The 12670-nt window shown below is 42.0% G+C and overlaps 1 protein-coding gene across 10 annotated transcripts in view; it reads left to right on the forward strand.

Moving 5' to 3' along the window:
• The window catches only part of TGFBR3 (transforming growth factor beta receptor 3), a 202647-nt gene that overhangs the window by 171577 nt on the left and 18400 nt on the right, over positions 1-12670 (forward strand). For all 10 annotated transcript variants that reach the window (XM_063723499.1, NM_001159786.1, XM_063723498.1 and 7 more), the window contains 2 exon segments: positions 850-1149; positions 4628-4748. In XM_063723499.1, the coding sequence (XP_063579569.1) occupies positions 850-1149; positions 4628-4748 (421 nt within the window).

Raw genomic sequence — 12670 nt, forward strand, 5'->3', positions numbered from 1 at the left:
GGGATTTTAGCTAAGTTCAGGATAGTTGAAGTTTGAATTCTGTTTACACTTGGCTAAACATTACTTCCTGTTTCTAAAGAAAAGAACCTTAACAAAATTTGGACGTAGCCCATACAAATGTTTTCAAAGGGGGAAGTATAAATGAGTCGGAAACGTTTCCCGATTAGATTTCCCCTAAACTACCCCTGGGCTTATGGAGTGAAGGGGGAGGACTTGGCAAGGCTGATTTGGATCTGTGAGCAGCTGGGACACTTTACCAGGCCCATGATGGCCTCCAGGTTGCACCGTCACTGACACCCAGCACCGGGGCCAGCTCTGCCTTCTCGCCGATGAAGCAGGACTCTCATCAGGCTTACTCTGACTATTTGCAGTTTAGAAGCTCAGTCTTCCTGTCTAGGTTAAATAGATTTTGCCACTGAACTCTATTTTTTGGTCAATTTTTAAAAAGAGCTTAGCTTATAAGTGTTGTACTATTAAAACATTGGGGACTTTGCCTATTGGTGTTTTATTTGCTTTGGAAAATCCACTTTAAATGCAAAATATGTTTTTATTTTTAGCTCTCAGAGGACTTATTGGGATGTGGAAGAGACTTACTTATCTTGTATTTGAATCTAAGGGACTAACATTTGAAATAAATAATTCACTGTTACCATCTATATCAAATTGAAATGGAAAATGTCTTTTTCAACGTGTGTGTGTTACTTTTGTAATTAGAAAGAAGGCTGTAACTATGTTATGAAGATAAAGCAGCGTGTCATCTGAAGGGCTGTCTTGGCATATGGTCCTTGTGCCTAAAGTGAAAGTGAGATGCTAACTCATTTCCTAATTCATCTTTCTGTTCTTTCGTAGGTATCTGTTACTAAGGCTGAACAAGAACTGGGATTTGCCATCCAAACATGCTTTATCTCTCCATATTCGAACCCTGATAGGATGTCTCATTACACCATTATTGAGAATATTTGTCCTAAAGATGAATCTGTGAAATTCTACAGTCCCAAGAGAGTGCACTTTCCTGTCCCGCAAGCCGACATGGATAAGAAGCGATTCAGCTTTGTCTTCAAGCCCGTCTTCAACACCTCACTGCTCTTTCTACAGTGTGAGCTGACGCTATGCACCAAGATGGAGAAGCACCCCCAGAAGTTGCCTAAGGTTTGTGGGCCTTCATCCATTCGGATGGTTATTTTGGCATTTTTAGGTGAGGCAGAAAAGTTTAATCCCAAGGTCTTGCAGGTTGAGGTTTTTTGTTTTGGAACTGCCCAACTGAAGTATTAAAGTCAGTATTAGCAGGGAACTGTGAGTTGTATGGAGTCTTAGATAATAAATCCTGACAGCATGATTTTCTTTTTTCCATGCGTGCTACTTAGTAGTACCTTACGAGTGATAAATCAGGACACTTTTCCATGGAGGGAGATTTCTGGCTTTATCTTTGCTTTTCAGATAGTTTGCAGTGCCAAAAATACAGCAAGCCGAAAGGACAAGTTCATTGTGAGAATTAATTTTTCCAGGTCCTGCTGGGACTGGCATTGTCATTGTTTTTTAACCTTTTCTGTGTGAATTATAAAGTTGACTTGTCTCAAGGAGACTTCTAGGGGAAACTAACAAATATTTTAGCTTTCCTCAGTTTCATATCAGTTCATCATATTTGCTTCCTGTCACTCTCCAGATTGAATGTTCTGTTGCCATAACAAAAAGCAGAACCATTTGACCTTGGTGGAATGCATTTGATAGGGGTAATCTGCAAGGTTAACTATGATACCCACTAGGTTGGTCTTGTATATGAAAGGCATCTTCTACCGTAGTTTTGTTTCTGTGATCTGCCATAATTATGTATAATTTCATACGTGCATTTATTCTGTGGCTATCTCACACAGAGTAAACTGATTTCCAGTCCTTTCATAGTCATATATCAATGTCTGAAAGGCTAAGAATCAAGCAGTATTATTAATAATGTATGTATGGAATTTTCTCATTTAACTCACAGATTTTAAGTCTTAGGTATGGAGGTAGGAGGAAAAACCATCATTTCCAAATAGATTACAATTGATCTGAATTCCTTGCATCATTATATTCCCCTGGGCATCCTTTGGGCATCCTTTTCTCTGATAACACCCAAGAGAATTTTGTTTGCATATGAAAATAGAGCAGATATGATCATAATCATTGGGGAGCACATATACAGTGATTTAGACTATATTCCTAGGTTTGCTGTTGTGGCAGTGATGCCTTAGCCTTGTGGGCATTCACCATCAGGGCTGGGGCTTAGTGGACAGTGGTAGAGAACCGTGAGGAGCTTCATGTGTGGCTGTGGGACCAGCTGCTTCCTGTGGGCAGAAGGGTAACATTTAAGGGTTAGAGGTCTTGGAGGGGAGGGCTAGCAGTTACCAGGGATCTTTGCTGTGGCTTTGGCTGTTGCTTCTCTCTGACCTGGCCTGGAACAGCCCAGCTTCATGTGTGTTAATCTGGGAAAATTAATCGTAAAGAGAGTTCTAAGCCTCAGGGGATGACACGATGGGATATAACCCTAAACCTCAAGTCGCCCTTTACCCCCAAGGTAAGATAACATGGAAAGAGCCTGGGACTGAGAAGGAAGCTCTGCTGCCACCAGTGGGACTTGAAGTCAGTCTCTGGACCCCTTAGAGCCTGTATTTCCTCATAAACTGTTATAATCATACCTGGCTTCCCTCCTGGGTAGAGGAGCAAATAGGACAGTAGGTACAGTGACAGCCCACCCTTTATCCAGCAGAGGCTTGGATGAGCTGTTACCACTGTCTTCCTGTTTGCTGCTTATAGGTAGTATTTTCACATTTCTATTATTTTCTGAGTGCTTTCTGTGACAATAGAGAGCGCCAAAGAATCTTCTAGGAAGAGGTCTCAGAGATTGTTGAGATCAACCCTGCCCTTTGCTGATGAAACCGAGACCCAGAGAGCAGAGTGTCTTGCCCAGGGTCACACTCCACTGAGTTAAATGCAGAATCATAGACTCTTGCTTAACTGAAGAGCTCAACAGGAAAGTAACAGTAAACTAAAACAGGAAAGCAAAATGCAAATCTTTTCAGTCACCATGCCTCTCCACAGAAAATTTGTTGTTTTTCTTTACAAGAGGGCTCTTGTTAAAAGCTTTTCTCTTTTTGAGGGGGTAAGAGTGGGGCAGTGAGGGTTGTCTTATAAGAAGCGTCTGACTGGCATGTTGCTCAGAGCAGCAATGACAGCAAGGCCTAAAGTCTTTGCTCTTTTGTGTTTGGAGAAGATGAAACTCGATTAGCTTTTTGGGATACCTGCTATAGACTTTTAAAATGATGGCTGTATTAATATGTCTTCTTACCATAGAAGCTGTCATTTACTTTAGAGTTATACCTATTAGGCTGGGCGTGGGTTCATGCCTGTCATCCTAGCACTTTGGGAGGCTGAGGTTGGCAGATTGCTGGGAGTTCGAGACCAGCCTGGTCAGCATAGTGAGACCCCTGTCACTACTATATATATGTTAGCTGGGTGTAGTGGTGCACACCTGTAGTCCCAGCTACTGGGGAGGCTGAGGCAGGAGTATGACTTGAGCCCATGAGGCCAAGGCTGCAGTGAGCCATGATTGTACCACTGTACTCCAGCCTGGGTAACACAGCAAGACCCTGTCTCAAGAAAAATAAAAAAGAATTATACCTATTGATAAGTATAGACAAGAACACAAGGTTATTTTAAAGAAAAAGTGTGGAGTGTGATCATATTTTTTCAAAACTGATGTAGTGGGCCTGAGCATGCTCATTAATAGGTTTGAAGCAGCTGATCTCATGGCTTCCACAACCTGGGCACAGCTCCCCAGGATCTGCATTTTGAAACATTAAAAGCGGATGACCCCGGAAAGTTTAGTTTTACATGAGCCTATACCAGGATTAAAAATGAAACAAACTCAACAACATGATTATCTTATTGGACAAAAATGTAAAATCTGTCACCTTCATAATGCAACATAGACAGTCCCCATACAACCATTCTGTTTTTCAATCTAAGTATTCAATAAATTATGTGAGCTATTCAACACTTTGTTATGAAATAAGCTTTGCGTTACATGATTTATCCAGCTGTAGGTTAATGTAAGTGTTCTGAGCATGTTTAAAGTAGGCTGGACTAAGCTGTGTTGTTCGGTACTTTAGGTGTATTAAACGCATTTTCAACTTAGTGATATTTTCAGTTTACAGTGGGTTTGTCAAGATGTAACCTCATCATAAGTTGAGGAGCATCTTTATGGGAAATTTCCCACAATCACCAATCACAAACATGAACCGTGTATATGAAGCCCAGCTTGGTGAGGACCAACACTAGGCATATAGTTTTTCTGTTTTTCAAACTAACGCTAAAATGTTTAGTTTTGTGAGAAGAAGGGGAGGGGGAGGACAATATTGAGACACTATCCAGTGATATTTGCATCTTCAGGTACAACCAAAAATCCACTGGGCCTGCTGTGATATCTCCCAGGTTATTTGGTGTTCTCTGAAAAACACCCACCTTCTTGCTTTTCTGTAGTGAACAGCTGTGTGCTGTCTGATAAAAGGCCACAGGACAGCTGTGCAGGTAGAGCTGGTGAAGGCACTTTTGAGCGGCCCCTGATAATGTGCTTTGTTCTGCCTCTCTGCAGTGTGTGCCTCCTGACGAAGCCTGCACCTCGTTGGACGCCTCGATAATCTGGGCCATGATGCAGAATAAGAAGACGTTCACCAAGCCCCTTGCTGTGATCCACCATGAAGCAGAATCTAAAGGTGTGCTTTGGGAGGCACGATCAGAGCATGGGGCCTGAGCTCTGCTTGTTAAGAAGACCCAATATTGTAAATCAAAGTCCAGCTTTATTCACAAGATAACTAAAGGGCCAGTTAGTTACTTTAGAAGACCATTCTTTGCCCGAAGAGTCTTTTCTTTAGCTGGTTCTCTTACAGCCATTATGGCTTAGTTGTAAGTAATCTATTTGAAAATGATTTCCTCTGTAAAAAGAATCAGGTCTAGGTTATTCCTGTCATAAGGTCACTCTCCCTTGCATTCAGATATGCTTCCTTGAGTATGCAAAAAAGGGTTCTAATTAGTCCCATGTCCCGGAAATTGCACACAATCCACAATTCATCTTTCTGTGATCTACTACTAAAGGTTATGCTGGCTATAACCTATTGTATTGCTTTATCAAAATTGCAGATGCCTTTGAGAATATGTGAACATTATTCATCTTAGGTGTAACAGATGAGAACCACTGCCCAAATGCATCTTAAAATTCAGTTTTCAGAATTTTGCACAATCACATTTGTTGCTTGGAGCCAAGCATGCCTCTTTCTCCACAAGCAGGAACATTCAGCAAGCTGTATCTTCTGTGAGAAAAGGAAGGATGTGCCCTAAGGGGTGTGGCGTCAGTACCTGAGAGGACAGGCAGGGCAGAGCCAGACCTGGCATGGGCCTGGCCAGCCAGAGCAGCAGAGAGGCAGAACTGGGCCCTAACAAATGTTAGGAGTGGATATGAGGCCCTGTGGGCGGTGAGAAGAGCATCTGACAAGGACCCGCATCACAGCTCCAAGGGGTATAAACAAGCAAGGACGTACCAGGCAGCTGTCAGCATCTGAGGGGTGGAACCAAATGTCACATGGGATATCTAGGCAATTACAGTTGTCACCATCTAGAAACACTGATATCTAAGGGTGTCAAACTGAGAGAAGGCTGGGAGAGTGAAAGTGGATTCCAAGCGGGGTTAGATATTTCAGGGTTAGAGCTACAGGCTGGCTCTCGCCACTCTGAGGGGCACAGAGGAGCCTGGGCACCAAGGGCCTTGACAAAAGCCAGCACACTGTCTGGCTCCAGTTTCAGGGCATTAGCTGGAAGACCTGCTGGGTGGTGCTGACACCAGATCTAGGGTTTGGGGTGGCCCTGGGATGGCATTCCTGATCTGAGTGTGTTGGATTGGGATTTGGCAAGACTAGGCAGCAGGGGTGACCCCTGGACAGTGGGCAGAACCTACCAGAACAGAGGCATGCAGGTACTGTCTAGTGTCTTATTGGTTGACTAACCTTTGTGAAAACAGCTGTGCCACTCCAATTGTGATATCTGGTGGTGGCATCTGCCCCCTTCCTATGAATGAATGTGCTCCCTCAAAATGGCGGAAGAGTATAGGTGGCAGGCACACTGGATTGGAGCTGGGAGCCTAAGGCACTGCTTTTAGCTTTCTCTGCTAACTGGCTGTGGGACATTGGAGAACCCGCCCTACCACCAGCTCTTTGGGTTTCATTTTCTCTATCTGGAAAGGAGAGGTTTGGACTGGGTGACTTCCAAAAGGTCCTTTCAGTTGTAATACTCAACTATGCTGTTTGAAGAAGCAAAATAATCTTTAATTCATTTTCCTGGCCGTCCTAAAGTTGATGTGAAGTGTACATGAGATGTTCTCGGCAACATTTTTGTTGTTGTTTGTTTTACTTTTATTGATTGGTTTTCAACCATTTGAAAGTTATAACAGACGCAGTCTTTATATAAATGGATGGTCCAAATAGTTCCTTTTTATTGGGTTCAGGAGAAAGAAATAAGAATATAAATTGTGTTGCAGAGTAATCACAATTGGGCAGCAGCTGGCTCCGTTTTGTACTATGAAAGTGGTTTTGTTACCAGAAAGGAGTCCCAATTCAGACTCTGATAGAGGGTTCTTAGATTTCACCCAAGAAAGAATTTGGGGATGGGTCCACAGAGTAAAGTGAAAGCAAGTTTATTAGAGACGTAAAGAAACAAAAGAATCGCTACTCCATAGGCAGAGCAGCCCCGGAGGCTGCTGGTTGCTATTTTTATGGTTATTTGTTGATCATATGCTAAACAAGGGGTGGGTAATTCATGAGTTGTCCTAGAAAGGAGCAGGCAATTCCCAGAACTAGGGTTCCTCCCCTTTTTAGACCATATAGGGTAACCTCTAGGCTTTGCTATGACATTTGTAAACCGTCATGGTGCTGGTGAGAGTGTCTTTTAGCATGCTAACCTACTATAATTAGTGTATAATGAGCAGTGAGGACAACCAGAGTCACTGTCATTGCCGTCTCGGTTTTGGCGGTTTTTGGCCAGTTTCGGCCGGCTTCTTTACTGCATCCTGCTTTATCAGCGGGGTCTTTATGACCTGTATCTTGTGACCTTCTCTCTCATCCTGTGCCTGAGACTGCCTAACCTCCTGGGAATGCAGCCCAACAGGCCTCGGCCTCATTTTACCCAGCCCTATTCAAGGTAGAGTCGCTCTGGTTCAAATGTCTCTGATAATTTAACAATAAGAGCAGCTACCTCGGATTCCATCTGTTACTCGTAACTATTTTGAGAGAGGTAATTCTGCTAGTAATTGAAGGCAGCAGCTAGCTTTTTCCCATGCCAGACGATAATTAGGCATTAATATTGCCGCAGTATAACTTCCAGCAATTCATCCATTCTTCTTCTGAGCCTGGTGACATTTTTCTAAGTAATTTCTCTTGCAAATTAGGTAATTACTTTTATTTAAGCTTAGTATAATTGTACTGAAAGTTCAATGTTTTCTTGTATAAAAGTTCAAGAGGAAAGTTTTACCAAATATCAAAGCAATTTTATGAGATTTGCTAATTGAGACTAGATTTTAGTTGAGAAGCATGTGGGTGAAGAAAGTTTATTACTTAGGTTTGTTAAATAAATTGAGGCGGTTAAACTGTAGGCCAGCTTCCCAAGGGCTGTATGCAAATTCGCTTTCTAACTTTGCGCTGACTGGGGTAAGTTTTCTGGCAGGTTTCAGCTGTGTGTGACTCCTCTCACCTTTTACGTTTATTTTCTTTTGACTCTAAATCATTTATCCTCAATGCAGACCACTGGAGTCTCTGCTTTCTGCCGCAAGGTGAATTGGAATAGTCATTTGAAAAGAGACTGTGAGCTGGGCGCAGTGGCTCACGCCTGTAATCCCAGCACTTTGGGAGGCCGAGGCGAGTGGATCACAAGGTCAGGAGTTCAAGACCAGCCTGGCCAACATGGTGAAACCCTGTCTCTACCTTAAAAAAAAAAAAAAAAAAAAAAAAAAAATTAGCCAGGCATTGTGGCACACGCCTGTAATCCCAGCTACTCTTTAGGCTGAGGCAGAGAATTGCCTAAACCTGGGAGGCAGAGGTTGCAGTGAGCCAAGATCGTGCCACTGTACTCCAGCCTGGGGGACAGAGCAAAACTCTGTCTCAAAAAGAAAAGAAAAGAGACTGTGACCATTTGCCTAATCGCTTTGGTTCATTTGAATAATAACAGGTCACGAATGTCCTTCCTGCCAGACAGCTTTATGTCCCTTTATTGTAGAATCTGTGACTTTTTGGGTAAAAATTTCCTAACCAATGGGACGCTTCACTGTGCTTTTACTACATAGGTGCTCTTTGAAGGCCATGCCAAAACTCCAGCTCTCCCTGGTCATTTGGTTCATCTTATTTTTCAACACTTGGATTTTCTGGGACAGCAGATAAAGGTTCTGGTTGGTAACTTCACAGCCAGGCAGAGAGCTGCTCTGTGGCCACCACTGCCAATAGCATTGACATACTTCAGTGTTTCTTCTGTGGACAGGAAAGTAGGCAATCAAGACTATAAAAATGTTTCTGGATTCCTCCTCTGGGCTACTGTTTTTAATGGAACCTTCCTGAGCACATCTTTGCCACTTTTGATCTCTAAGTCCCTTGGGAATCAGTGTTGGGTTAGCATTCTTTTACCATTGAAATTTTAACAATAGATGAAAATTTAAAGCTGATGGTAATGATAGTAATGGAGATGAGGATGATGATCTAACATTTGCTGAGCATTTACTTTGTGCAAGGCTGTGTGCTAAATGCTTTATGTGGATTATTATATTTTATCCTCATAGCACCTCTGTATAGAGATAACTTGGCCAAGGGCACACAACATATAAATGGTGGATCTGGGATTCAAATTCAGGCACTGTGATTCCAGAGCCTGTGCTCTTAAACCCTATGCCTTATTGCAGATAGAGGTTGATTCTAGTTTTTACTGAAAACTAGAATCATGTGCATCTATGTCTTCACACCCCTCTTCCTGCCCCACTTCCTTTTCTTTCTTTCTTTCTTTTTTTTCTTTTCTTTACCTTCTTTTTTTTTTTTTTTTTTTGAGACAAAGTCTCACGCTGTTGCCCAGACTGGAGTGCAGTGGTGCAATCTCGGCTCACTGCAACCTCCACCTCCCAGGTTCAAGTGCTTCTCCTGCCTCAGCCTCCTGAGTAGCTAGGATTACAGGCACCTGCCACCACACCCGGCCAATTTTTGTATTTTTAGTAGAGACGGGGTTTCACCATGTTGCCCAGGCTGATCTCGACCTCCTGACCTCAGGTGATCCACCCACCTCGGCCTCCCAAAGTGCTGGGATTATAGGCATGAGCCACCACGCCTGGCCCACTTCTCCCTTTTCATACCATATCACATTAGTATTCAAGGTAACACCCCAAATACCCTAACGATTATGAACTAAAAGGAAGATGAAGGATTTTAGGAAAAATGTCTGTTCGCCCAAAGGATTAAGATGTTGGGAAATGTGTAACCTGTTTAGCAGAGTATTAAAATTCAGAAGTTCTGTGATTTTCAGTAGTAACTCAGAAAGCCCAGAAAACATAAATAGTTTATGCATATTATGGTTTATGACAAAACATTTAAAATAGTTGAGGTGGTGCCATCCTACCCTATTTTCTGAAATTTTGAAGTATAGGCATATTAGTGCTGTTTGCCTTGGATGCTGTGACCACTTTTTACAGCATTTGAGAACACTTGGGCTTATACAGTAAAAATGATTACACCACGTCGGTGATGATTTTTTTTAAATTGTGAAAGGGAGGAGTAACCATTTCTCTGAAACAGTGCACATACACAGAAGAGCGTGGATGTGGATGTCAGGAGCAATAAATATCATTCCAAAATTTGCCATGATTTACATACCTATAGATGTGTTTAATTCTTAGCAAGTTAAATGTTTGAGATACTGAATTTTCTCCGTATTTTCACCACCTAACTTTAAAAAATAAAAATGCCTGCATATCTTGGATACTCAGTAAATGTTAATTTCCTCCCCTTCCTCTCAACCCCTCAGCAAACTAGAGGTTTTTTGGGAAGGGAGGGTTGAGGAAGGGAAAGTTGTGAACGTCAGTTGGAAGTTGATCCAAGAGAGGCATTACTTTTTGGAACACATTTGATCTTTCCAGAATAAAAATACTCTAAAGGACCAGCCAGGTTTTGTCCTCAAGCTGAGGTCGAGGTGAGGGGAAACTGAGTGGAAAGATGGTAGAAATGCTTAATTGACAGACCAGGGCATTCAGTCTCTATCCAAGAAGGGAAGGAGGGATATCATAGAGATTTTTTTTTTTAACATCGTGTATTTTACTTTATTTATTTATTTATTTATTTATTTATTTATTTATTTTTGAGAAGGAGTTTCACTCTGTCACCCAGGCTGGAGTGCAGTGGCGCAATCTCGGCTCACTGCAACCTCCACCTCCCGGGTTCAAGTGATTCTCCTGCCTCAGCCTCACAAGTAGCTGGGATTATAGGTGCCTGCCACCACGCCCAGCTAATTTTTGTATTTTTAATAGATACAGGGTTTCACCATGTTGGCCAGGCTTGTCTCAAACTCCTGACCTTAGGTGATCCACCTGCGTCGGCCTCCCAAAGTGCTGGGATTACACGCGTGAGCCACCGCTCCCGGCCAGTATTTTACATTTTAAAACCTTTTTATTTTGAAAAATTTCAAATATGTACAAAAATAGAATAAGTCTCAACAATTGCCAATTTATGGTGAATCTTGTTTTATCACTTTCTGTCATCCACTGGATTGTTTTGAAGGAAACCCAGACATTTAATTTAATTTCCTCCATACATATTCCAGTGTGTACCTCTAAAATTTAAGAACCATCAGAAGATCTCAAGCAGGAAACTGATGATTAGGTCATTTTCTTTTTCTAATTTTTTTTTTTTTGTATTTTTAGTAGAGATGGGGTTTCACAGTGTTAGCCAGGATGGTCTTGATCTCCTGACCTTGTGATCCGCCCGTCTCGGCTTCCCAAGGTGCTGGGATTACAGGCGTGAGCCACCGTGCCCGGCGATTAGGTCATTTAGGAAGGCTACTCTGAAAATGGTGTGAAGGTTGCATTGCTGGGGAAAGTACCCAAGAATAAAATATACATGATATTTGTGGTTATTTATTCAAAAAAACATGGTAGGTATATAGTGGACAAATTATCTTGTCTTTAAGGCCTTTGCAGCCTAGTGCAAAGTTTCTCAATCTCAGTACAATCAGTGTTTGGGCTGGAATACCCTTTGTAGTTGGGGGGCTGCCTGTGTGTTACAGGATGTTAAACAGCATCCCTGGTCTCTACCCACCACATGCTAGTAGCAACACCCTCCCACCACCAGCCCAGTTGTAACCATTCAAAATGTCTCTAGACGTTTCCAAATGTCCCCTGGAATAAAAATCACCCACCACGTGAGACACACTGGTCTAGTGGCAGGATACAGATAAGTGAACAGGTAATTGCAATGAATATCATAAATATTGAAAGAATCCAGAGAAAGGGTTCAGTTACAGTGATGTCAAGTTAGTAAAAACTCTAACTTAAATGGGGCCTACACAAAGACCTCCTGAGTCTCCAGGAGGAATCTTCCTCTCCCCATTCTTCTCTTTGCCAAATGCCAATAGATGTGGGTACCAGTTGGACGTCTTGTTTCACTGTGGGCCCACTCCGTCCTATAGTGCCTAGTACCAAATTGAACACTAAAGGCCAAAAGCTGTGGTCAGTTACTCATGCATAACCCCAGAAATATCCCGTTTATGAAAACCATGCTGAACAATCTGAAGAGGGGAATTTTGGTTCTAGAGGTATACCAAAATTTGCTCAGCGTATATGAAAAGATTTAATTCAGAACATTGATTATAGTTTGTCCTTTCTGTAAAGAAATCTTTATTGTTACAGTTCTCTTTACAGCAATAGCTAAGATTCCTTTCTTATAATCTTAATCTTATCCTTAAACCAAAAGTAAATATTGTTACGTCCACTCTTTTCCTCTCAGCATGCCAACTCGATGATAGGGTTCCAGTGGAGATCAAGCCATTTTAGGTATACTCAGGGGTTCCTAGGGATTCGGGAAGAGAAAAGTTCAAGGATAGAATCCTTTAACCTCAGTTCTGCAGCCTCTGCTTGTTATTGTTTGTGCACAGAAATCACAAAGAGACTTCACCCAGGGGAAATGAACAACAACTGTTTCTGTTTAGCTCTGTGAGAAGGCTCCTATCTGGGGTGGGGGTAAAGGATTAGATCATAACAGAAATCCATTAAGAATTTTAAAACAATGCCATCCATCACACAGGCCTTACTATAAAACTTAAACTCTTACATGGGAGGTCTCCTTAGGAGAGAGTCATAATTTTTCAACCGCTTGGGGATTCTGAGTGAGAAAGTTTAACCATGGGTGGTTGATTAGATGGAATTATTCCCAGAAGTGTGTATATTTCTTACATGATGCATCTTGTAGCAACCTTTAAATGCCTTTGAACTTAGTTCAGTAATCAAATACTACGTCTTGAAAGGAGGAGAAGTTTTGTGGCTAGATACCCGTCCTTCATAGAGTTCTTGGGAGTTTAAAATGAGACAATATAAGTGAAGGCCAAAGGCTTTTTGTCTATTGCAAAACAC

The sequence above is a fragment of the Pongo abelii genome, chromosome 1 (assembly GCF_028885655.2).
Source record: "Pongo abelii isolate AG06213 chromosome 1, NHGRI_mPonAbe1-v2.0_pri, whole genome shotgun sequence".
Classification (NCBI taxonomy): domain Eukaryota; kingdom Metazoa; phylum Chordata; class Mammalia; order Primates; family Hominidae; genus Pongo; species Pongo abelii.